This window comes from Vipera berus (genome assembly GCF_964194415.1).
Source record: "Vipera berus genome assembly, chromosome: 1".
Taxonomy (NCBI): domain Eukaryota; kingdom Metazoa; phylum Chordata; class Lepidosauria; order Squamata; family Viperidae; genus Vipera; species Vipera berus.
In genome coordinates, this window is record NC_138202.1 from 65,733,742 (window position 1) to 65,756,908 (window position 23,167).

The 23,167-nt window shown below is 37.4% G+C and overlaps 1 protein-coding gene across 1 annotated transcript; it reads right to left on the minus strand.

Moving 5' to 3' along the window:
• Window positions 1-15: 15 nt before the first annotated feature.
• On the minus strand, window positions 16-21,688 carry GPR176 (G protein-coupled receptor 176; the record flags this gene model as incomplete). The annotated part of the gene is made up of 3 exons (XM_081313876.1): window positions 16-1,120; window positions 2,925-3,177; window positions 21,469-21,688. 3 exons carry the CDS (start codon window positions 21,686-21,688, stop codon window positions 16-18), a joined length of 1,578 nt encoding a protein of 525 aa, XP_081170002.1.
• Window positions 21,689-23,167: the final 1,479 nt, after the last annotated feature.

Genomic DNA, 23,167 nt, shown 5'->3' on the forward strand with positions numbered 1-23,167 from the left:
ATTGAACTTCTTTGACTAGAAATCCATTTTGGGGAAGATGCTGACTTTATTGTTTCTGCTCACTTTTCGTTCTGATTTACCCTTGGGTTGCTTTGTCTGGATCAGCTCCTCTGGTGTATTTCCTAAAGGAGGCAGAAGTCGTTTCTTACCATTCCGGTTTTCAGATAGCCACTGTGGTGGCAACTCAAAAGGTCCAAAGCCCAGTTGCGTAGAATACTTTTCTTTGGCCAATTCGGCTTCTGTAGAGAAAGCTGGTGCTATTTGTGCAGCAGAATCTGCAACTGTGGGACAAACAGACCTCTGGATTTGGGCTTGTCCTACATCTAAGCTGGTTGTGGGCATCTCCTCCTGTTGGTATTCATTGGGGTCCACAGATTTAGATTCATTTTCATCCTCTGTGGGCTTGAAAATTTGCTGCTGCCCAATGTGAAACATTTCTAGGAGTTGGCTGCCAGAACGAGCATGAGTTTCCAGATTGGCCTCCCCAGCACCCCCAGAACTGATTATGTTCCTCCGACTATACCTTCGGTGTAATTGCAGTATCGTCCCTACTAAACATTTCCGTACAGATTTGTTAATGGTCAGGAAGAGGAGTGGGTTGGCCAGCAGTGATATTTTAGGCAACCAGATAGCAGTGAGAAGCAAGTATACAGAGGTATCAGAAGAATCCAGGACAGCATGATAAACCACCATAGTCATATAGGGAATACTGCAGAAAATGAAAATCATAACCATAGAGAGCAGCATGACATGAAGTTCAGATTCTCTCTGGGAGGCATAAGGAATAGAGATTGTATTTTGAGGGGTTCTTAAGGCAGCTATAATGACTTTTTTCTTCTGGCTGGCGCTCAGTGCCTTGCGGATGAGGATCATAAAGAGAAATACCACAGTCACTGGTAAAACCACAGTGGTAAGGTTGTAAGTGATAACATATGCTAAATGGCCGACAGAGTAACTCCAGGGCCCGGTACACGTAGATATAGCATATATGTCTGACACATGGGTCACAGCAAAGACTGGAATGCTGGCCACCACCGCATGAGCCCAAATATAGATCACCAGATCTCGTGATTTGGCATCTGATATCTTTCTTTGCAGTGGGTATAAGACTGCATAGTACCTATCCAAAAAACAGAGGAGAGAGCAGAAATATCTATAAGGGATACAGAAATGCCATTCCTTCTTATTCTATCAAATAGACTCCATCTCCCAATAGTTAAATATACAGAATACTATTCCTTATCCTATTATGTAGATTAAACTTGAACTATTATCAGAGATGCTAGGATTTAAGATGTTTCAATGTTAGATCTAGTACAGATAGTCCTCGACTTACGACCACAATAGAGTTCAAAATTTATGTTGCTAAACGAGACATTTGTTAAGTGAGTTTTGCCCCGTTTTACAACTTTTCTTGTCACAGTTATTAAGTCAATTATTGCAGTTGTTAAGTTAGTAACTCAGTTATTAAGTGAATCAGACTTCAGTGAATCTGACTTCCCCCTTGGCTTTGCTAAGTCTGAAAGTTGCAAAAGCTGATCACATGACCTCAGGACACTACAACCACCATAAATACAAACCAATTGCCAAGCATCCAAATGTGACCATGGGAATGCTGCAACAGTCATTTTTCTCAGTGCTGTCATAACTTTGAGTGGCCACTAAACTAAAGGTTGTAAGTCAAGGAGTTATACTGTATACACTTTTTAGCCCCTAATTTAACCCTATATAAAATAATGACAAATGCAGCTTATATTAATTTGTATCAAAAATGGGATTAGAATTTACCCTGAAACTCCTATTTTTCTATATTATCTCATAATCTCTTTGTTCCAAACTGGTTTGTAAATAGAATTGGATTAACCATGTTTCTTAGTATGTAGCAGTTCCAGCCAAACTGCACAATTCATTAATGCAAGTGAAAGATTGCTACATTAGAAAAAGAGTAGATTTGCTAAAATACCTAAACATAGCATGTGAGCTGAAAATTCCACTATGGTACTCAATAACTCAGTTCACAGGTTACATTAAGACATAATACAGTTTCTTCCTTTGGTCTTAGCATAAGACCATTGTTATTTATAACCGATGGCAGGGGTGTCAAACTCAATTTCATTGAGGGCCGCATCAGCATTGCGGTTGCCCTCAAGGGCCGGGTGGGCATGGCCTACTGGGTGGCCGTGGCTAGAATGCGTATGGCCTACTGGGTGGGCATGGCCAGCTCTACATTGTTCGCATCAAGGGTGCCTATGGGGCCCTGGGCAGGAGTGGGACAGATCTGAGGGTCTCTGGGCCAGGGCCAAGGCAGTGGGGGCCGTTCCCTCACTGTTTCCAGGATGGCTTCGCGGGCCACATGAAACCACTTCACGGGCCTGATCTGGCCCCCGGGCCTTGTGTTTGACATGTCTGACCGATGGAGTATGATTTAACCTTAGCTTAGCTAGCTGTGACTTATTCAATAAATTATTAGAAGACAACCTATCCAGCATCAGCTTTGCTAGTAATAGGAGCTAATGAATAGATAAAACCAGTATTATTTAGCTAGTGAAAAAACAATACAGAACTTCTGTCGTGTCCTTCAATATTATTAGAGATTCCAAGACAGTAAGATTGAGTCCTAGAATCCATAATATGTTTTGCTAAGTACTTTAAAAAGAAGTGTGATTATCTTCCTTTCTTCTGTGGGTGATAGATAGATTAGTGGATCAGGAATATGAGAAAAGAGCCAGTCAGGTTAAATTAGCAAGGATTTAAAAATTGTGTATGCAATATTTTTATTTTTAATTTTGTTTTTTAAAAAATATTAAGTTGAGAGGGAAATAAGACAAACTAAAAACAGAAAAATACAACAGAGGAAAGGTAATTTAACAGATTTGTCCATGTTAAACTTCAAAGATAACCTGTGAGTAATCATAGTGTCTTACCGATCCAGAGCAATGACAGGAAAGCTGAGAATGGTCACTGAGCAGAAGACCTTATGCAAGAATTTGATGACTTTACAGAAGATCATGGTGTAGACCCATCCACAGCAGTGTGGACTGGTACTGAGAACAATGTCAAAAGGCACACAGACAAGGCTGGCACAGATCCCAGAACAGGCCAGGTTCTTAATAAATCGATTAGTTACTGACTTAAAAACTGATGTCCTGCATGTCGACCACAAGACCACCACATTTCCTGGATGAACAGAAACAAAAATCAAACTATGAAAATTAAGAAAGGCATGTGTAATGATCCAGTTAATTCTTTCATTTTATTCAGCAAGCAGCACTACAGTTTAATTCAGACATAATTGTATACCTTGCTATCTTTCTCAGAATAGGATCACGTTTAATCCTGTAGATATTTACCCAGAATTAAGCACTGCTCATTGCTCACCCTAGGAGTAATGATGTTTCCTAGTAGGAATATAGGATTGCAGCCTGAGTTATAATTTCAATAAAAATATGTTCCATAAATGTCCTAATTTCTGGATAAAGTGGCAGTTAATGTAACACATAGATCAGTTTAATATTAACTGTACTTGGTGCATCTCATTCCATACATTCCTATTTAATTAATGTGTATGCGACCTGGCTCTCAGCATCTTTCAACATCTTACAAATTGTTAAAAAAAATGAAAACAAGAAATAGCATAAAACAGAAAAGAACAAGGATGGCAGAGACAACAGACCCAGGTAGAAACAAACAAACAAAAAAAAGAGGCGGGGGGAGTGAGGCTTCAATTATGCTCACTACACGCGGTGGCTCAGTGGGTTAGGACACTGAGCTTGTCGATCAGAAGGTCGGCAGTTTGGCGGGTTGAATCCCGAGTGCTGCGTAACAGAGTGAGCGCCTGTTACTTGTCCCAGCTTCTGCCAACCTAGCAGTTCGAAAGCACATAAAAATGCAAGTAGAAAAATAGGGACCACTACGATGGGAAGGTAAAAGCGTTCCGTGCACCTTTGGCGTCTAGTCATGCCAGCCACATGACCATGGAGACGTCCTTGGACAAGCGCTGGCTCTTCGGCTTTGAAACGGAGATGAGCACCGGCCCCTAGAGTTGGAAACGACTAGCACGCATGTGCGGGGAAAACTTTACCTTTACCTTTACAGGCCTAAAGCCCTCCAAAACACCAGAAGGGTTGGGGGCTGTTTGAATTTCAGGAGGATCCTCATTCCAGAGAAGGTGCATTTCCATGATCCAGAAAGATGGCATGGTTTAACTCTTGGAAGCCAGAGTGGATGGAACCCTATCAGATTATCTGCCCAATAAGAATGGAGTTCCCTTGTGAGTCCTTGCTTCCTCTCACCTCACTTTACAACCCACCCTTTGCACTACAGCCAGGCTTTTTTTGACATAGATTGGCACTTTCTCCTAGGACCCCTGTGCCCAGGAACTCAAACATTTTTTTCAGGTGGATAAACCAGTTGTTTTATGCACCCATCCCAAACCCACCACACTTTAATGGAGAGCCATTTGTGGCTGCTTTTCCTGCTGGCAGGCAACACTTGATTGGAAGAGAAATGAAGACCGAAATTCACTGATTGCTTTCCTTTAGCTGTTCCATATTAAAACCATAAAGTATATCCACTGTTGGTCTGAATACTGAGGCAGAGTAAGGACCAGTAAGGAGGCAGTTTGGTTTATTCTAGCCTGTTTTTTTCTGCTGTCTCATTGACAAGAAGAAAATACTTTAATGCAGTGATCTGGCCATGCCCTGGGTAAAAAGAAAAAAGAAAAAGACAAATCACCACTATACATTTCAAATCATGGCTTATTAGGAGCCAGTTAAATTATGTATCTATTTTTCTTTGCATTTTATTATCTTGTTGTCAAATCATTTATGAGTTTTTCTTTTCAATATGTGCTATATTTTTTCAATTTATTCAAATGGGGGGTGGGGGGAGTGGAGTTGTATGTTGTGGATTTTTAATGCTGCAAGTGACCCAGAGTCTCCATATGTGAGATTGGCATCTCTCTGTGTGTGTGTGTGCGAGCGCGCGAGCGCGTGCGTGTGCATGTGTGTGTGAGAGATGCAGCAGTTATTTTCTCTGGATCATTTGTGTATTACATTATATTACATCAGCTGTGGTCTTCTTGATTGAATTGTCTGTAAAGGTTTACCTTATTAGATTTATTCTATCCAATAATATGCTCATTTTAGGCTGAATCATACCTTTAGATAACATGGGAAAACATTCTTGAATAGTCATTTTACCTATCCTTTTTCATAAAAATAACTGCTATATATGAGATTATTGGCCTAAAAAACTTTGGAAATTATTATCATGTTAGAGGAGCATTTTTGATGGCGATAATTGGTAGTTATGATTTATTTTTCTTTTAGACAAATGGGACCAATGTGAAAGCAGGATTTTGGATAATTCAGTAGAACTTTACTATCTCAAATAAACATGGTTCCAAAGGAATATTAAACCAAAATGATTTTTTTCCTAAATGTAATGTTACAAAGCATGCAAAAATGATTTGATAAAATTTTGAAATACTTGTGTATTAATGAAGATTTTTTAAAGAATTTCACAGTGGAAATATATTATGGGTTATTTTGGGGTTGCTGCTTTTTTGCCTCCTTGCACTGTTCTTCATGATAAGTATAAATATTTGAAATTGCTTGGCATTAGGGCAAAGCACTGTTAGTACAGGTAAGGAAAACAATCCTAATACAACAGCGCTAATTTGGGGGAAGTACAAGAGACTGAAACACAATATGGTAAAAAAAGCTTTAGCAAAGGTTTATATGAAGTGAAGTTTCTCTTAAGTCAATGAGTTCTCTTAAGTGTCCAAGTTGTCACATAGATATTTTACAAAACCAAGGGGTATTTTTCCCCCTTTTCATTTGGGCTCTTCCCTACAAAGATCACATTATTTTAAAAAGCTGGTCACAAGAGTCAGGAAAGCTAAGCTCATTAAAACCTCACAGATTTCAGCAGGAGACAAAGGAAGTACAAGCAGATGTTTGCTAATTCATAATTAAATCTTTCCTATGCTCAGCGACTTATTCTCATATAAGTGCGCAGAAGACTGCAGCCTTAAAATGCTTAACTCTGGAGAGATCTTCTGAATGATTAAAGCAAGCTCTGCCAATATATTATTTTCTCCCCAGCTCACTCTGCCCATTAAGTTTATGGTACTCGCCTATTAGCAACAGCTTCAAAGGGGAGCAAACAACATAGGCTACTCTACGGTTACCATAGCAACAATAATCTCGTGAAGCTAAAATCATTTTCTTTGGCTAAATCGTTAACTATGACTCAATCATTTTGGCTTTATGTCTAGCATGACAAATGAGAACCTAGTACCAGTTCTGAAGCAACGTGACTTGTTCAGGGATTTTCCCCCCCTTATTTGAACCAAAGAACTCCGACATATTCACAAATACACGCTATGTTGTTTATTGACCTTGACAGGTAGTTTAAGATTATTTAGTTAAATTTAGTTGTACATGAAGATTGCTTGAAAGTAAAGAATGTGGGCATGTTTACTTCTTCCCTGAGACTAGTAGAGTAGTCCTTGATGGAAGAATACTAAATAGGAAAAAAAAGTTCCCCATCTCTTCCCCAGCATAGAAATAATCAGACCTGATTAAATACTCATTACCTGTTGCCTTTGTGTCAAGAGTGTTTCCAAATCCTAAGCATAAACGATTTCTCAGAAATGTATGAAAGCTTATTGGGGATCATTGTCTGTTTTGGATCACTAAATGGAAATCAAGAGATCCAGACTGTGTGCACATTTGGTCTAAAGTAGTATTTTTTAAATTTAGTAATGTTGGTGGGGGAATTCTGGGAACTGAAGTTAAAGTTATCTTAAAGTTGCCAAGTTTGAAAAATACTGGGCAAGAGATACTAATTCGTGTATATTGGTAGAAATTATGCAATTTATGGAAGCCGACTGATCTGGAGTTTTCAATCTAAGGTTCTAGGTAATCCAACAGTATATAGACAGAGTCAAAGGGAGGGAAGTTTAATTTAGTGGTTCCGAAACAGGGAATAAGCAATTTCTAATTGCTTGTTTGTGAATCAGAGATCTACTATGGGACTGCCAAGATGCTAATGTATAACAAAGTCTGTGTGTGTGGGAAGGAGTGATAATAAAGTTACTCAACAGTGGAGAAATTGGGTCAAACAGTTTAAGAACCACTGGTTTATAGAATCAGGCCCCATACAAAAGTTTGAAATTCATTGTTACAAATGAAATTTTAAAACGTCATCAGCATGTAATAATAGTTCTAATTTCTGTTGTGTTGAAAATATCTTCCATATGTCTAATAAATCATGTCAATTATTCCAGTGCCAAATAAAAAAAACAAGAGGAAATAAAGAACGTTCTTGATGAGTTTCACAAGACAATATGATGGTTGAAGAAATAATTCAATTTTTATTAAGACCAACAAATAAAGTGGAGAATCATATATTAATCCAAGTAGTAAAAAATCTATTTTAAATAAAACTGGATTTTAAAAAATCTCTACTGGAATATATACACATATTCCTCAACCAAAAGGACCATCACTGCAGGTACCATCTTTTTCCTGTACCCAGAATCTCAGTGAGTAATCTAATATCATCAGAAGATTTGTGACTTTCTATAAAACCAATTTGTGCCAGAACCATGGTATAATTATCTACTTATATAATTTTCATTAAAGGGTTTTAAGGAAGGAAGATAAAATATAGTCTAAACAAATATAACATAAGAAAAAGAAAGAAATTAAAGAGAAAGGGGAAAAAAGTAAAGTAGAAAAGAAAAAGATACAAAGAATTAGCTTCCAATCTTCTTCACAGCAGTAAGTACAAATATAAATTTATCTCCTCCTCTAAAATTACATCATGACTCTCTTATATCCATCATCAAAACCATAAATCACATTATTATTATTTTTCATTTTAATGCAAAAAGTTCATAAGGGGTTTCCAATCAACAATAAATGTAGCTGCTGTCTTTTCTCTGATCAAAAAAATCAATTTAGCCATCTCAACAACTTCCATCACCTTCACCAACCATTCCTCCATTGTGGGTAGTACTGAATCTTTCCATCTTAGTTTATACAATAATCTCACTGCAACTATCATGTACAAAATCAAACTTTTTTCCAACTATTTATCCATCAATCTCCAAAGAAAAACCTCTAATCTCAATTGTATATTAATCTTCAAAATCCACTGAATCAGTATATATGAGTTTTTCAGGGTTTTTTACACATCCACCAAACATGATAAATTGTCCCTTCTTTTGTTCACACTTCCAATATGAATTTGAAGTGCCCTTATACATTCTAGACAATTTCTCTGGTGACATACCAAAGCTGTGCTGGAAGCATAATGGGATAATAGCAATATCGAGCAAGCGTTTGCCAGTGTATTAGGCTAATAAAGGACTTTTAAGGTAAACAATGCCTCAGAGTCACTTGAAAAGCCCATGTCGGAAACTTGACAACTAGACTTATACACCGCTTCACAGCCCTCTCTAAGCAGTTTACAGTCAGCATAGTGCCCCCAACAATCTGGGTTCTCATTTTACCGACCTCAGAAGGATGGAAGGCTGAGTCAACCTTGAGTCGATGAGAATCGAACTGCCGAACTGCAGCAGGCAGCAGAAGTAGCCTGCAGTACTGCATTCTAACCACTGCACTACCAGGGTAATATCAGTTATCTCTGTGCAAGATTCACTGTCAAAATTTTTGTATTAATATTTTACAAGGAAATTGGGTGATACTTTGCAGTCAGCCACTGTGATTTTGAAGTAAATATCCTGTTGATAGCCAGTTTTTTTGTACTGCAAAGTATAAATGCAAAAAAAAATGGCATTAAGCTTGGCACCAAGAAAATATTTTAAAATGCATCATTACTGATCTCTAATAACACTGGGGCAAAGAATTCAATATATAGCTACTAAGTGGAATATCTACCTGAAGCAGGAGCTTTTCTGTTCTTGTAGATTTAATATCTATAATTTGTTCAAGAAAAGATTGCAGCTAAGAAGTTTCATAAAAATTGAATAACTTCTTCCTTGGTTTCATTTTACCCACTATTATACAGGTCAAGAATAAAAATAAAATATATAGATTTATTTAATTAGATTCATTATGTGCATTACCCTGAGTGTTCTTAGATTGTTGCAGCTGTTACTGCTAAGATGCAAGTAATTTTATTAGTCCTTCACTGTGCTTCCAATATCTTTGCTTTATTTAATTTGGTGAATATTCTACAGCAAGTGTAATGAGAGAATTATGTTTTTATTTAGCTCTCATAAAAGCTAATGTTTAGACCTCTTCTTAATAAGCCTAATCTGGATTCATCAGAGATACAAAATAATAGGCCAGTCTATAACCTTGAATAATTGGATAATGTGATTGAGAGTGAATAATGTCTTAGCTTTAGGCAAACTAGAAGAAACAGATTTTTTTGATCCATGTCAAGCTGATTTCAGGAAACAAAACCTTGGTAAATCTGATAGCTGATCTAGCAACCTGAAATTAAGGAGAAACTTCCTAACAGTGAGAACAATTAACCAGTGGAATAGCTTGCTTTTATATGTTGTGGGTGCTTCATCACTGGAGGTTTTTAAGAAGAGACTGGACAGTCATTTGTCTGAAATGGTATCAGGTCTCCTGCTTGAGCAGATGGTTGGATTAGAAGACCACCAAGGTCCCTTCCAGCTCTATTCTGATTGATTGATTGATTGATCCATCTATACAAGGGGCTGACTAAGGAGCATGCTTCTGTTTTTTTTCCTTGATTCTCATGACTTTTGAAGCCATTGAGCAAGATACCAGTTAGATCACCTAAGCAATTTGGGAATGGCTTTGTAATTAGTCTTTATCTCTTATGTATTCAAATGTATCTTGTAGGCAAACCTATCCCCTGAAATGGCTCATATGATATCCCTCTGGGCTCTATTTTGTCTCTAATGCTTTTTAAATATTTTAAATAATATTTCAATAAAACCATTGAAGGAGATACTCAGGGGATCTCCAGAAAGAGGATAGTTCCCTTGAACACCTGCCTACAATCAATAAAGGAATATAGTAATTGGTATTTTATTTTATTGGTAGTGGTATACTGACCAAGGAAGATAATTAAGAGGAGGTGTTCTATTGTGTAGTGGGTTCTGGAACGCAGGAAAAACACCAGGCCGATGAGTACAGCATAGGGGTTCTTTATTGGTGGTAGAAACTATACTGGGGAAATAGGGGTTACCTGTACCTTTATATACCTGGCCAGGTACGCTCTCAGCCAATCAGTTTAAACCTTAGTTTCCCGCCGAAAACTAACCGGCCACAGCAGTTTCGGTACAGCGCCACCTGGTGGTATCAGCTATGCTGCGGCTTGCTGTATCTCTTAAACCCCCATACATAACATGTTCCATGAATCCTGAACCTCAGCAATGTCACTTGAACAACCAGCAGAGTTTGATGTAGATCAAATGTTTTCTTTCACCTAGTTTTTGAAAGCGCTGCCTTCTGAAGACAGAGCATCAGAAGATAGAGAGGTATAGAAAGACTTGGCTATTGTAAGAGACAGAGCTACCAGGCAGAAGATGTTGATATTTATGGGCTCAGCAGTATCACAATGTAATAACAATTATTTTTCTATGTCTAGCATACATAGCCCCAAAAACTTCTTATAATTCATCTTCTGTTTTGACATCTCTCACCTGCTCTTTCTAATGTTATCCTTCTTGTGAGTGTGCTTGAATACATGCTTAATTTGAATTAAATTTATGAGTAAAAGATTAGTTTGATGGATTTATTGGGGCAATAATGTAGATATGAACAACTGTTCACCTGCCTGTACATTCAGAATATTATATCCTTTTAGTTCACCTTCCTATCTACTGATTTGAGTAATGAATTTTATCAACATTACCAGCTGATATTTCTGTTGAGCATCCACATTAAAAAGTTTAGAATAAAATTAGTTGGAATAGATCTGGAAGGGACCTTGGAGGTCTTCTAGTCCAGCCCCTTGCTCAAGCAGGAGAAGCTATACCATCTCAGACAAGTGACTGTCTGGTTTCTTCTTAAAACCTCCAGTGATAGAGCACCCACAATTTCTGAAGGCAAGCTGTTCCACTGGTTAATTGTCCTCATTGTTAGGAAGTTTCTCCTTAATTTCAGGTTGCTTCTCTCTTTGGTCAGTTTCCAACGATTGTCCTGTCCTCTGGAGCTTTGGTGAATAATGTGACCCCTTCTTTTTTGTGGCAGCCCCTCAAATACTGGAATACTGCTATCATGTTGCCCCTGTTTCTTCTTTTATTTAGACTAGCCAAACCCAAGTCCTGAAGCCGTTCTTCATATGTTTTAGTCTCCAGGCCTTTGAGCATTTTAATTGCTCTTCTCTGAAGTTTTCCCAAAGTCACAACATCTTGGTTGCAGTATTCCAGGTGTGGTCTTGCTCTATTAATCCCAGGAAAGCTTATAAAAATAGAACAGATTACAAGTAAACACATTATTATTTGTACACTAAAATCATAACGCTCTTAGGACCTGGGTAAGCTACTCTGGTGAGGAAATCCCATAAAAAGGATACCATATCTCCATTGAAAAATATGTTTCTTAGCAATTATAAAACATTTCCCTAAAGAAAGCAAAGCAAACTCGTGACCGTTCCAGTTGTTGCTCATATAATAATGTATAGATAGACTATAGGTAGGCCTCAGTTTATGACCACAGTTGGGTCTGGAATCTTGGTCACTGAGCAAAGCAGTCGAAGACATCATGTAACCACTTTGCTCAATGACTGCAATCCTGGCACTTTGTTAAGCAGACGAAGTCTGTGATAAGGATTGTGAGGGTAGCTCATGGGGATGGGGGAGGCACTGGAAGGCCTGTTGAAGGCTACAGGGCCCCAGCGCATAGAAACCTGCTACAGCCTTGGAGGTCTTGGCTGCTCCCCATGTGACAAGCCAGGGAGGCTTCAGACATGTATAGGGCCCATCAGCTCAAGCAAATTGCTGCATTTATCTTTGTGTTTTTTTCTGCAGCTACTTTTCTGCACCCAACCTATTGTGCAATTTAGAGAAGGCATCTTCCAAATGATCACCAGAATATCACCCCTTCTTGTGAATATACCTATCCATCTATGAATAATCACAATAGCAAGAATAGCACCTGCTGTCATTGTCTGCTGATAGGTCTTAGGTACTTGAGCTACTGTATTTTTAAACAGAGGTTCCAGTCTAGGTTAGGAAATTTACAGCCATAGAAGAAGGATTGGGTGGAACAATTGGGGGGGTGTTACTTTCTCCCACTTCACTGAGCATCCCCCCATTAAACTGATAAGCATTCTAACCTTCTTCTTCATTCTAACCATTAATAAAAATAAAAACTGAACATTGTCATATCCAATGCATTATTGCAGTCCAACCTGATAGGGAGATATTGCTAAAAACTCTTTAAGCATGCATGTTGAGCACCTATTTATCCATGTAATTATCATGTCCAATCTACACTGAATTAGAATGTTATGACATACCTTGTCAAATTGTTTCCTGAAATCAGGATATATTGCTTTTAAAGCATCCCATAATTTACTATGTAAATAGATAACAATAAAAAAAACCATCAGTATAGTCTAATAATAGTTTTCTCTTGACAATTTGGTGATTTCTAGTAATCACTAAATAGTTTTTAAAGTGCTTACAAATCACTCCATTTATAATCCTGCTACAGTGCTCTCCAGCATATTAATGTCAGACATACCAGTTTGCTAATTCCCTCAATTTTTCAACTTTTTAAAAATAAGGTTAACATATGCTGTTCTCTAGACATCTGGCATTTAATCCATTCTTCTGGGGTTCTCAAAATTAACACATAAGGTTTTAGCCAAACCAATTGCCAGTTCCTTCAAAACCCTAAAATGCTACTGATCTGGATCTTGAGTTTCAAAATAATTCAAAACATTCCCTAACTATGCTTTTGTTAATTTCAAGTTTTAAAAGGTATTTCTTCATTCTGTTCCTCATAATCTGGGACACATTACCTTTCCTTGGAATAAAAAGTTATCTGAAACAGGAATAGATTAGCTCTATCTTTTCTTTGTTACCCATTAAACACTTTAATTTCACTGAAAATCTGGTATTCTAATTCTATTCTCTAAGGACTTATATGTTGATTCTAGTATCAATTCATTCTTGAGTTTTAGCTCTTTTAACACTCTCCCTACAGTACTCTGTCCCTATATGTTTGGTGTGCTATTAAATAGGCTTTTTAGAATACAAACTATGAATTCAGTTTATTTAGGCCTCCAAGCCCGAATTTACCAGATGTTTTAGATTTTATTGACATGCCACTTCAAAACCTATAGTCTGTCATGCAGCGCCTGTAAAGTTTCCCGATAACTGTTGCAATATATTTTGTTGGGGCTTTGTGCTGTGTACGTATGATGTGTTTGAACACCTCAGCTCACCAAGTGTGCTGGAAATGTGGATAGACCGTCTTTTGAATCTCAGTGGACCTATTGAAGGAGTAAAAATGAAACAGGTACAGGATTGGCATGATGTGAAGAAAAGGATAAAAGAAGACGGTTTTTCTCCCACTACCAAATAACGTGATCAAATGTAACCCTCTTGATCCTTGATGACATGCAATTGTAATACATTTATTTATTTATTTATTTATTTATTTATTTATTTATTGATTGATTGATTGATTGATTGATTGATTGATGGGATTTATATCCCACCCTATCTCCCGAAGGACTCAGGGCGGCTAACAACAAAACATATAATAAGTACAGAAATCAAGATGAAAATAAAATTGAAATCATCTGTGCAATAAATTAAAATTAAAGATTTAAAAAAAATTAAAAATTCTAAATATAATTAATTAAAATGCCTGTCAGTCCAGGTCAGCCTGGTAGAACAGGAGTGTTTTGAAGTATACTTGGGTCCTTACAAAGAGGAAGGAGGGAGTAAAATACATCTAGTTCATCCTCTCTATTCAGATGTCTAAATTCTGAAAATAAATGGGGAATCTACAATCAGCTTCTAGCAAAGCCCAATTTCTGTGAGACAGAATTAAAGATATCATAATGGGCAACCTTTTGTACATAGTGAGGTCAGTCTATAATGTTTTTGTTATGTTACTCTGCTCGATGCTCTATTTTCAGAAATCTAATTTAAAATTGATCTACCCCAAAAGGAGTACCAATGGTTGTTGCCTGCCATCTGCAAGGTCTTGATATTATACCTGTGAAACTCACAAAACATAACGTACTGCGCTCAGGAGGCCCTAGAAAAGAGAACAAAAAGTCCTTAAGATTAAAAGAAAACTGAGGATCAGCATGCTGTTCCTTGTGAAGCTGTAGATGTTGTTTTATATTTTATTTCACACTTCTTCACAGCTTTGTAAGTTTGGATAGCTGCCTACAATGCCTTTGGAAATCTGAAAAGGCAATTAATCTGAATTCCAAGCCTGGAACAAACTGTAATGCCTGCTGCTCAGCAAATTAAAGGTGAATGAGAAATGGCAGTAGGACTGAGTAGTAAATGACCATTTGAAGGCAATGTGCCAGTTAACAAGGAAGGCACCAGTTAAGTGCCTTGCATTTGTGTGAAACCTCAGTTAGATAACCCAAAGATGATGCTGGAGAAGTCTGATTAACACTTCTCTTTAAAACAAACAAACACACTCAAATGCATGAGGACGTGAGATAGCTTCAGCAATCTGTATTTATTATATGTTATTGTTGTTAGCCGTCCTGAGTCCTTCGGGAGATAGGGCGGGATATAAGTCCCATAAATAAATAAATAAATAAATAAATAAATAAATAAATAAATAAATAAATAAATAAATAAAATCAAAGGAAGACAATTCTTTTGCTGTAAAATTTTCTTGATTTAAGCCAGCAGTTGTCACAAACCAAACTGATACTTATCCTGTAGGGAGAAGTTAAGATACTATGTAAATACACATATTTCATATCTTGTATATCATGAGGGAGACCACCTAGATTAGGAAATTTGCACTGGGGGAACAAGAATTAATCCCAATTCATAAAGCAAAAGAGAAAAAAAAAAACTTTTCTGCGGTTCTCGGGGGCTGGCTGGGGAATACTGAGAGTTGATGTCCATACATCTTAAAGTTGCCAAGGCTAAGAAACACTGGGTTCAATGATCTATGACTGTCCACTGCTATTAGTGGGAGCAATCCCATGGTCACCAAGTTGACCCTCAGCCAGACCATTAATATTGCTTGCCAGATTTTGGCTTGTATTCTGGGGAGCCAGCTTCTTAGTTTAATGCCTCACTGGATATGCATTTGGATATCATAAAGAGGGCTCTTAAAAATTTGCAGTTTATTTTCATGTTTTAATCTTCACAATTGCTTATCCAAAGGTGGTGCATTGTCCTATTATTTTGGTTAAAAAGTCAAGGGTCTATTTATCTGCAGATGGGCTTATACATGGGTAAAGTACATGGATAGACTTTAGAAAAGTATTACCATATATGTTTGGATTCTGCTTATGAAGTGTCTTTTGATGAAAAATGATCAATATTATTTAGTGTGATTAAAGTCACACTATATATGCAACTTTCTAACCATAGCCATAAAAATGATATGGCTGAACTTAAAATAGACAGTTTTGTTCTAGAGATAGAAATTTTAAGTTTAAAAAGTGGGATTTCACAGGTCATGTTCTACAGCTGCTTTATCTCCTAGAAACTTGTTATGGAAGAACCCAACCATGCTGAATCCCTGACCATTGATGTCTCCTGTTTTCCCTTGACAGTTACTCAGATGTCCCAGCTTGCAGCTTATTTTTTACTCTAGGAAGTGCACAAAAAGACCTGAAAGCTTCTAGCAACAACTAAGATACCCTGAGAATGAAAGTCAATAGATGTTTTATAGACAGGACCGTGATTGTTCATGTACCTTCATCCAATCATTGGCTGATTCAATGAAAAGCCGTTATTGGCAAAAAAACAACAACAACCCCAAAAAGTACCAGCATCGGCCAGTGACTGCCAGTTTCTATCCTGTCAGTAAATGCATAATACAAGATGGAAAAACTAAGTGCATTCAGAGTCATTATTGCCTCTTTATGTTCAGATGAACACTATTATTATTCCCCGTGATGTCACTCTCCATTTTCCCCCTGCAGTCTATTTTTGGTTAAACGGATCTCAAGGTAATCAAGCAACCTAAAATTCTGCAGAATTCTTTTTATTAGTTCAAATTTAAATTGTTTCTTCTTTCTGTTTGACTTTGAGCATATCGCTTTTGTCAGAAACTCAGCTGCTTACACGTGGCTTACTTTCTTTAGTCCCTGTAGACCTCGTGATAATTTTTTCAATTTATAAATTGTGGAAAATGACCAATTTGGGATGGATCAATCCACAAAATGATGCAAAATAGGTATGCTAAGCATTAAATATGCTGTAATTAGCTATTTTGCAACTAAAACTGATCTCAGAACCCAAAGGGCTGCAAACATTCAGCTCATGCCTCTCTAGACACACTACAATCCACAAACTGCATCCCCCCCCTCCTCCAGCAGAAGCATATTTTCAATACTCAGCATAAAACATGTTTTAACCTATACCAATCTTATTATCAGCAAAGAATGGGTAGGGCAATGGAAGGTTACCCCTCAAAAAGATTGTTTAATCCTGACCTGGGCTTCAAAACCTGATATATATATATATACATATATATACATATATATATACATATATATATACACATATATACATATATACATATATACATATATACATATATACATATATATATATATATATATATATATATATATATATATATATATGTATATATATGTATATATATGTATATATATGTATATGTATATGTATATATATGTATATATATGTAGGTCTAGAGTCTCGGGTTTCTTCCCGCGTTCCTTTCATCTTCAGATGAAGACACCCGAGACTCTAGACCTACACATACAGACACCCGCGAGAATCTACGAAAACATGTATATATATGTATATATATGTATATGTAATGTATATATATGTATATGTATATGTATATGTATATATATGTATATATATATATGTATATATATATATATATGTATATATATATATGTATATATATATATATGTATATATATATATATATATATATAAATATATATATATATATATATATATATATAATCTGATTTGATATAAAAAAATGCTCTGAATATCTTTTCAGAGTTATATATAGCCATTTTCCATTTGTGTATGGTCAAAGGAAAAAAATGGCCATGTTTTGAATAAAGACCACATTTATCCTAACCCCATTTAATTATTTTTATAAATTAATTCCTTTGTACATTCACTGTATCCTATTTATCCTTTCCAGTTTATTTTGCTTTATTAATTCAATATAAAGCCAAACAAAAATAAGCAATATACAGTACAAATTATGGAGAAAGAAAAAGAAACCAACTAAAATAAGAAACAACATATAGGACAGATACATTCTCTCTCGCACACGCACACACATACACACACGTCAATAATTGATAGCCATATTTCATTATAACCATCCACAGCTAATCTATGTCAATTCAGTATGTAACTTGTTCGTACGTTGCTAATAACATCAGCTCTGTATAGATGCTATTCAATGGTATGCAAAGATGAAGTTATCTCAGATTATTCAATTTCCTCATTTAAGAATGATGTGCAGTTTGGAGGTTCTCTTGGACTCTCAGTTCTTACTGGAAGAAGAGATGGCAGCTGTGATCAAGACGGCCTTTGCACGGATCTAGCTAGTGCATCAACTGAGCCCCTTCATGGATAACTGGCCATTTGACTATTCATGCTCTCTTCATCTACAAGTCAAGACTTCTTTATATAACTCAAAATCAATACACAGTTTCAAGTCTTTTAGTGCAGAGTAGGGGAGACACCAACTGGGCAAAATGATACAAAAGCTCAGTAAACAATGCTCACAGCCATTCATGTGGGCTGCAGAATGGATTTAACATATCCAGCCTCAAAATGGCTTATAGTCTTAGAAGGATGGCTCCTCTTTATAGACGATTACTGTCTGTGCCAAAAATGTCACTGTCTGTTTCTATTCTGCATCAGTTTGACTTGCATTTTACTTTTTATTTATATTTGTGGTTTCATTTGATTTGCATTTTATTCTTCATGCTGTATTTTGTACTTAATTATTAATTTGCTCCAGCTCAAGTCGTTATAGATTATTAATTTGTTGCTAATTCTAAAGGAAACTCTCTGATTCTTTGATTCTGCTTGCATTACCTGGAAGACTGATGAATGTAGGATACTTGTATTTAATTCCCCAAAATTCCTTTTCAGCCATTATTTAAAGTTCCTTCGGTGTAAATGTTGCAGAGAGGTCTTAAATCTGAATGCCCTCCTGAGAGGTGAGGTAACACGTAGGCCTCAGATTACCCAATTATCATAGATTACCATAATAATTGGCAAACACTATCTATACTTGAGTATAAAGATAGGAAACCTAGTTAAAAGCACAAAAAAATTGCCTTACTTCAGACAAAAGGCAAGAATACAAGGATGTCTACGGAGATTCTCAATCATCCAGATCATGTAATGCCATGTAATAAATAAATAAATAAATAAATAAATAAATAAATAAATAAACCTTTATTGTCAAAGTACAACATGTGTACATTGAGATTAGCTGAGCCTCCCCCCCCCCGTGCTCTCTACCCCCAACACACAGTGACAACAAACCCTCCATCCTACCACACCATGTGAACCAACTACACCACACACCGGCCTCCCAAGTCAATTCTGCATAAGATTATGTCCCATTTAAAAGCCTAACAGCCCACGGATAAAAGCTATTTTTCAGCCTGTTGGTACGGCTGGCTATATTCCTATATCTCCTACCGGATGGTAAGAGAGTAAAGAGATACCGTCCAGGGTGTGAGTCATCCCTGAGAATCTTCCTCACTCTTCCAAGGCAACGAGCCCTGGCGATGTCATCCAGTGGTGTCAGGGAACAGCCCACAATGTCTTGTGCTGTGCTCACTACCCTCTGTAATACTTTCCTGTCCGCGGCTGTCAGACCAGCATACCAAACCACAATACCATACTTAATGCCATGTATTCTTCCAAAGGTGCTTTTCCAAAAGGCAACAAAACTGAAGAAACTTCCTAGAGGAGAAGTGAAATGTTTTCAAAGAAAGGAAAAAAGAACCTCAAGAAAGTCCAGTTGCCTTTTGGGGGAAAAATCACCTTTGGAAGAATACATGGCATTACATATTTTTATGCATAACATCCTATGGTAGAAAATGCTACACAATCACCCAGATATTTTTAAACAATTAAATCCAGAAATTTTCTACGGACTCATGTATTCTTCCATATTCCTGTTCATTCAAACAATCCCCCTTTTCTTCTTTTTTAAAAATTTTGGTATTCATAGTATTACAGGGTTGGATTCTTTACAGTCCAAAAGGTACTTTTTCAAAAAGCAACTGGACTTTGTTTTTTTTTCCCTTGAAGATGTTTTGCTTCTCATCCAAGAAGCTTCTTCAGTTCTGACTAAAGAACTGAATGAGAAGCAAAATGTCTTTAAGAAAAATAACATCCAGTTGCCTTTTGGAAAAGCACCTTTGGGACAACCATGACCTTGATGACTGGGACAACCATGGGACAACCATGACCTTGGGACAACCATGACCTTGATGACTGATAGAGATTCATTACAGTGTTATATGTTCATCAGCAAAGTTAGTCCACATTACAGTTTGCAAATTGATTTCTAATCATGGTTGCAAGTTGAATTGTTTTATTATATTTCTACATCTTGTGTAACAAGGAATAATTCAGGGCAGTTACCTTTTATAAAATACCAGTGAACCTCATGTAACATTAACTTAGATCCAGTTCAGAGCAGAGACGAAGCATACCAGCCACAGGAGGCAATAAGATATGTAAAAGTTCAGTAAGCAAAATAACCTGGAAGCATCACAAAGCAGAAATCTTTCTTGAAAACACAGAGATAACACTATATAAAACACAAAATGTGACACTATGATAAACATATCTTAACGGTGTTTTTTTTAAAAAAATCACACACAAATAAAAATAATATAGTGATACGACTAGGAACTCTATGACTCACAAATGTACTTCCATAATACTAGAAGCCACAATCTTTTGATCTAATAAGAAAGCACTGGATATGAGCAGAGAATTACAACTGCAGTTGCCTGAGCTTCAGAGATGCTCAAAGAAAACAGCAGATTTTCCTCTAAACTCCAGGTATCTCCAAAAAGCATGCAGGTAGGAACTCTTTGTCTAAACATGCCTAGCCATTTAATTTAAAAATTAAACAGTATTAAAAGGAATTACTTAGAAAGAACTTTGACAAAAGAATCATCTGTATTAATAGCCTCCGTGAGGTTAAATGACCAAACCATTTGTTATCTAAGACAACAATCAACTAATCAATAAGTAGTGATTCTTACTAAACTTGGTGTAGTAATTTTAGTATCAAATAAGCATATTTTAAAAGTCATATATTAAGATATCAAACATTTCTACCTCCAATTGAGAAAAAAAACAAGCTAGAACCCGCAGCCTTTCTTTTGGGTTATGTTTTCTATTAGAAATTCAGTAAAATCCTCAACTATTTTTCTTTTTGAATAATCCCTCAATTAATTTCACAATAAGATTGGCTGGAATGTTTTCATTATGCTTACTTTCTAATAAGTAAACATAAAGGTTAGTAACATCCAAACATGAACACCACAGAATTCTTCAGATGTTCATCCCACATATCTGCATACAAGAAGATTGGATTGGGAATTATAGAATATAATTACATATAGATTTTCCAGGGACTTAAATATAATTCACACAAATAGAAAAACTCAGAGAGATCATTTCTGCAGAAAGGTAGCAATCCTGAACACGTGATCCACAGAGTTGGCTTCAACCAAGGAGAGAACTAATTCGAGTTTGTGATTTCTCTGTCTAGAACAAGTGATCATGACAATATGGGATGCTGCGGAAGACTCTCATTATGCAACTGGCCTGCCACTGGAAAAGTTTTGCAGATGCATAGAATGTGAACAAGGAGCAGAAGTAGTGCATTGATAGGGAACTCCTATAACAAACTCCTATAGCTCTTTATAAAGCTTTCTAAATAACTATGGACAAGCCCTTATCTCTCATCCCTATTCAGAAATAAAAAGACTTAGGTTACCATCCTGCATAGAGTTTAGCTGGGTAATTTCCTTTGCCTTTATTAGAAATAGGCCAGCTGTGCAGAAGATAGCAGCCTCTGATGGCCAAAGCACAGCATATTGTCATCTAGGAAGCAGCATCATATTGAACTGTGCTATGTGTAAATCTGCTAAATGATCTTCTTTCTCCTCCTTCTGTGCGTTACCTCCTGTAGACCTCAGCCCATAGCCCTTGGAACAGTCAGTCCTGTAAACAAGACCACTTCAGAGGAGGGGGGGGGGGAAACCCACCCTGCAACTGTGTTTACTTACCTAGCAGAGAACCTATTAAGATGACAACCTGCATAACGGTAGTAAAATGTCGATATGTTTGTTCTTCCCGATATGCCTCGTATTCTGACGTCCCGACCGCGTGGGCGCTTCGGTTGATTCCCACGATTTGAGGAGCACCGGATGCGTCCAAGCTTTTGACAGCCTGAAAGGGACCGCGCTCGCTCGCGTTGGCTGAAGCCCAGCTTGCATTGTAGCCCATGGCGGGGTGTCTTGCTGCCTCCCTCTTACTTAACGGTCACCTCCGCACGAAGCCAGCACTCTTCGCCGCACAAAGCACGCAGTTCGCACCTGCTTTTCTAAGCGGAGCCGTTTCCATTGTGTTTCCACTAAATGTCTGGACTCCGGAGAAGCCGTCTGACGTTTCAGGTCTGCATCTCATTCCAGAGGGGCACACATCATGGCAAAATGGGGGCGGGGGGAAAGCTGCCTGCATCTGGTAATCCGTTGTCCCATATTTCTTGCTTCCCCCCCCCCACCCCTCGCTTCAATGCCACTGCGCGCCCGTCCCCTTTCAGCGCGTTTGCACAGCCAAAACCACAAACAAAGCCTAGATAGGACCCATGCCGCCTGCTCATTTCCCTCTAGTAGGCGCAACCAGCATGTCTCCAAGTGGGACACTTGACAACCCTTTTTCTGTGCTGGTGTGTCTGGCATGGTGAAGCTGAGGACCGAAGCTCGCACATCTTGGCGAGGCAATGCCTTTCTCCCCTATCCCTTTTCCTAGCACAGATGCCGTTTCAAGTCTTCTGCGAGCCTCGGGTGGTTTCCGATCAGCAAGGCTTTAGGTTATGCTTGATGTGTGCTTCCCCAGCAATCGCATTTGAAGAGCTTGACGCTTCTGCCACTCACTTTACAGATTGGCATCATCAACTGTTCAAAGGTTTTTGAGAACCAAAAGGCAGCTTTATTGTTTTCCTAGAAAGAAAGTACGATTCACATGACGGGTGGCCCTCAGAGGGTGGGCTCCGATTTTATGTTTTTATTTTTTAAAATATTGGGTTGGGGGAGGTGGCAGCCATTTTGCCTTTTGGACTGTCAATTTAAGGTCTGAATAAAACCACTTTGGGGAAGTGGAAAGCTATTGTACTGCAGAAAAAGGGGCTGTATTTATGTATATTAGAGGAGATACAAGTTTAACCTACTGAAGTTTTAATTGACAAAGAACTTTCCAATTTAGAAAGCCTTGCAATAATTTAATACATTTTTGACCTCCCATTTGTACTACACAAATAACTTTTAAAAGCATTTTGTCTGTTAAGTTGTTTATTAAATGTAGGTGCCACTGATTCTCAATGAGTATGCAAACATTTGCAAATTTCTTTTAAAATTTATATGCAAAATATCAGTAAAGGCCAAATTGGCACTAGATTTTGCCAACGTTGCACCCATCGCCACCATACCTGAGTCCATCCACCTTGCTACTGGTCATCCTCTTCTTCTCATTCTATCCACCTTTTCCAGCACTGTAGACTTTTTCAGAGAATTAGGTATTCACATATTATGTCCAAAATAGGATAATGTGCGCCTGGTCATTTGTGCTTTGGGCGAGAACTCAAAATTTGTTTAGCAATCCAACTGTTTGTTTTCTTACTATCCATGACGGACTCAGGAGGCTTCTTCAACACCAAAATTCAATGGTATCAACATGTTTCCTACCCTGCTCCCTCAGAGTCCAACT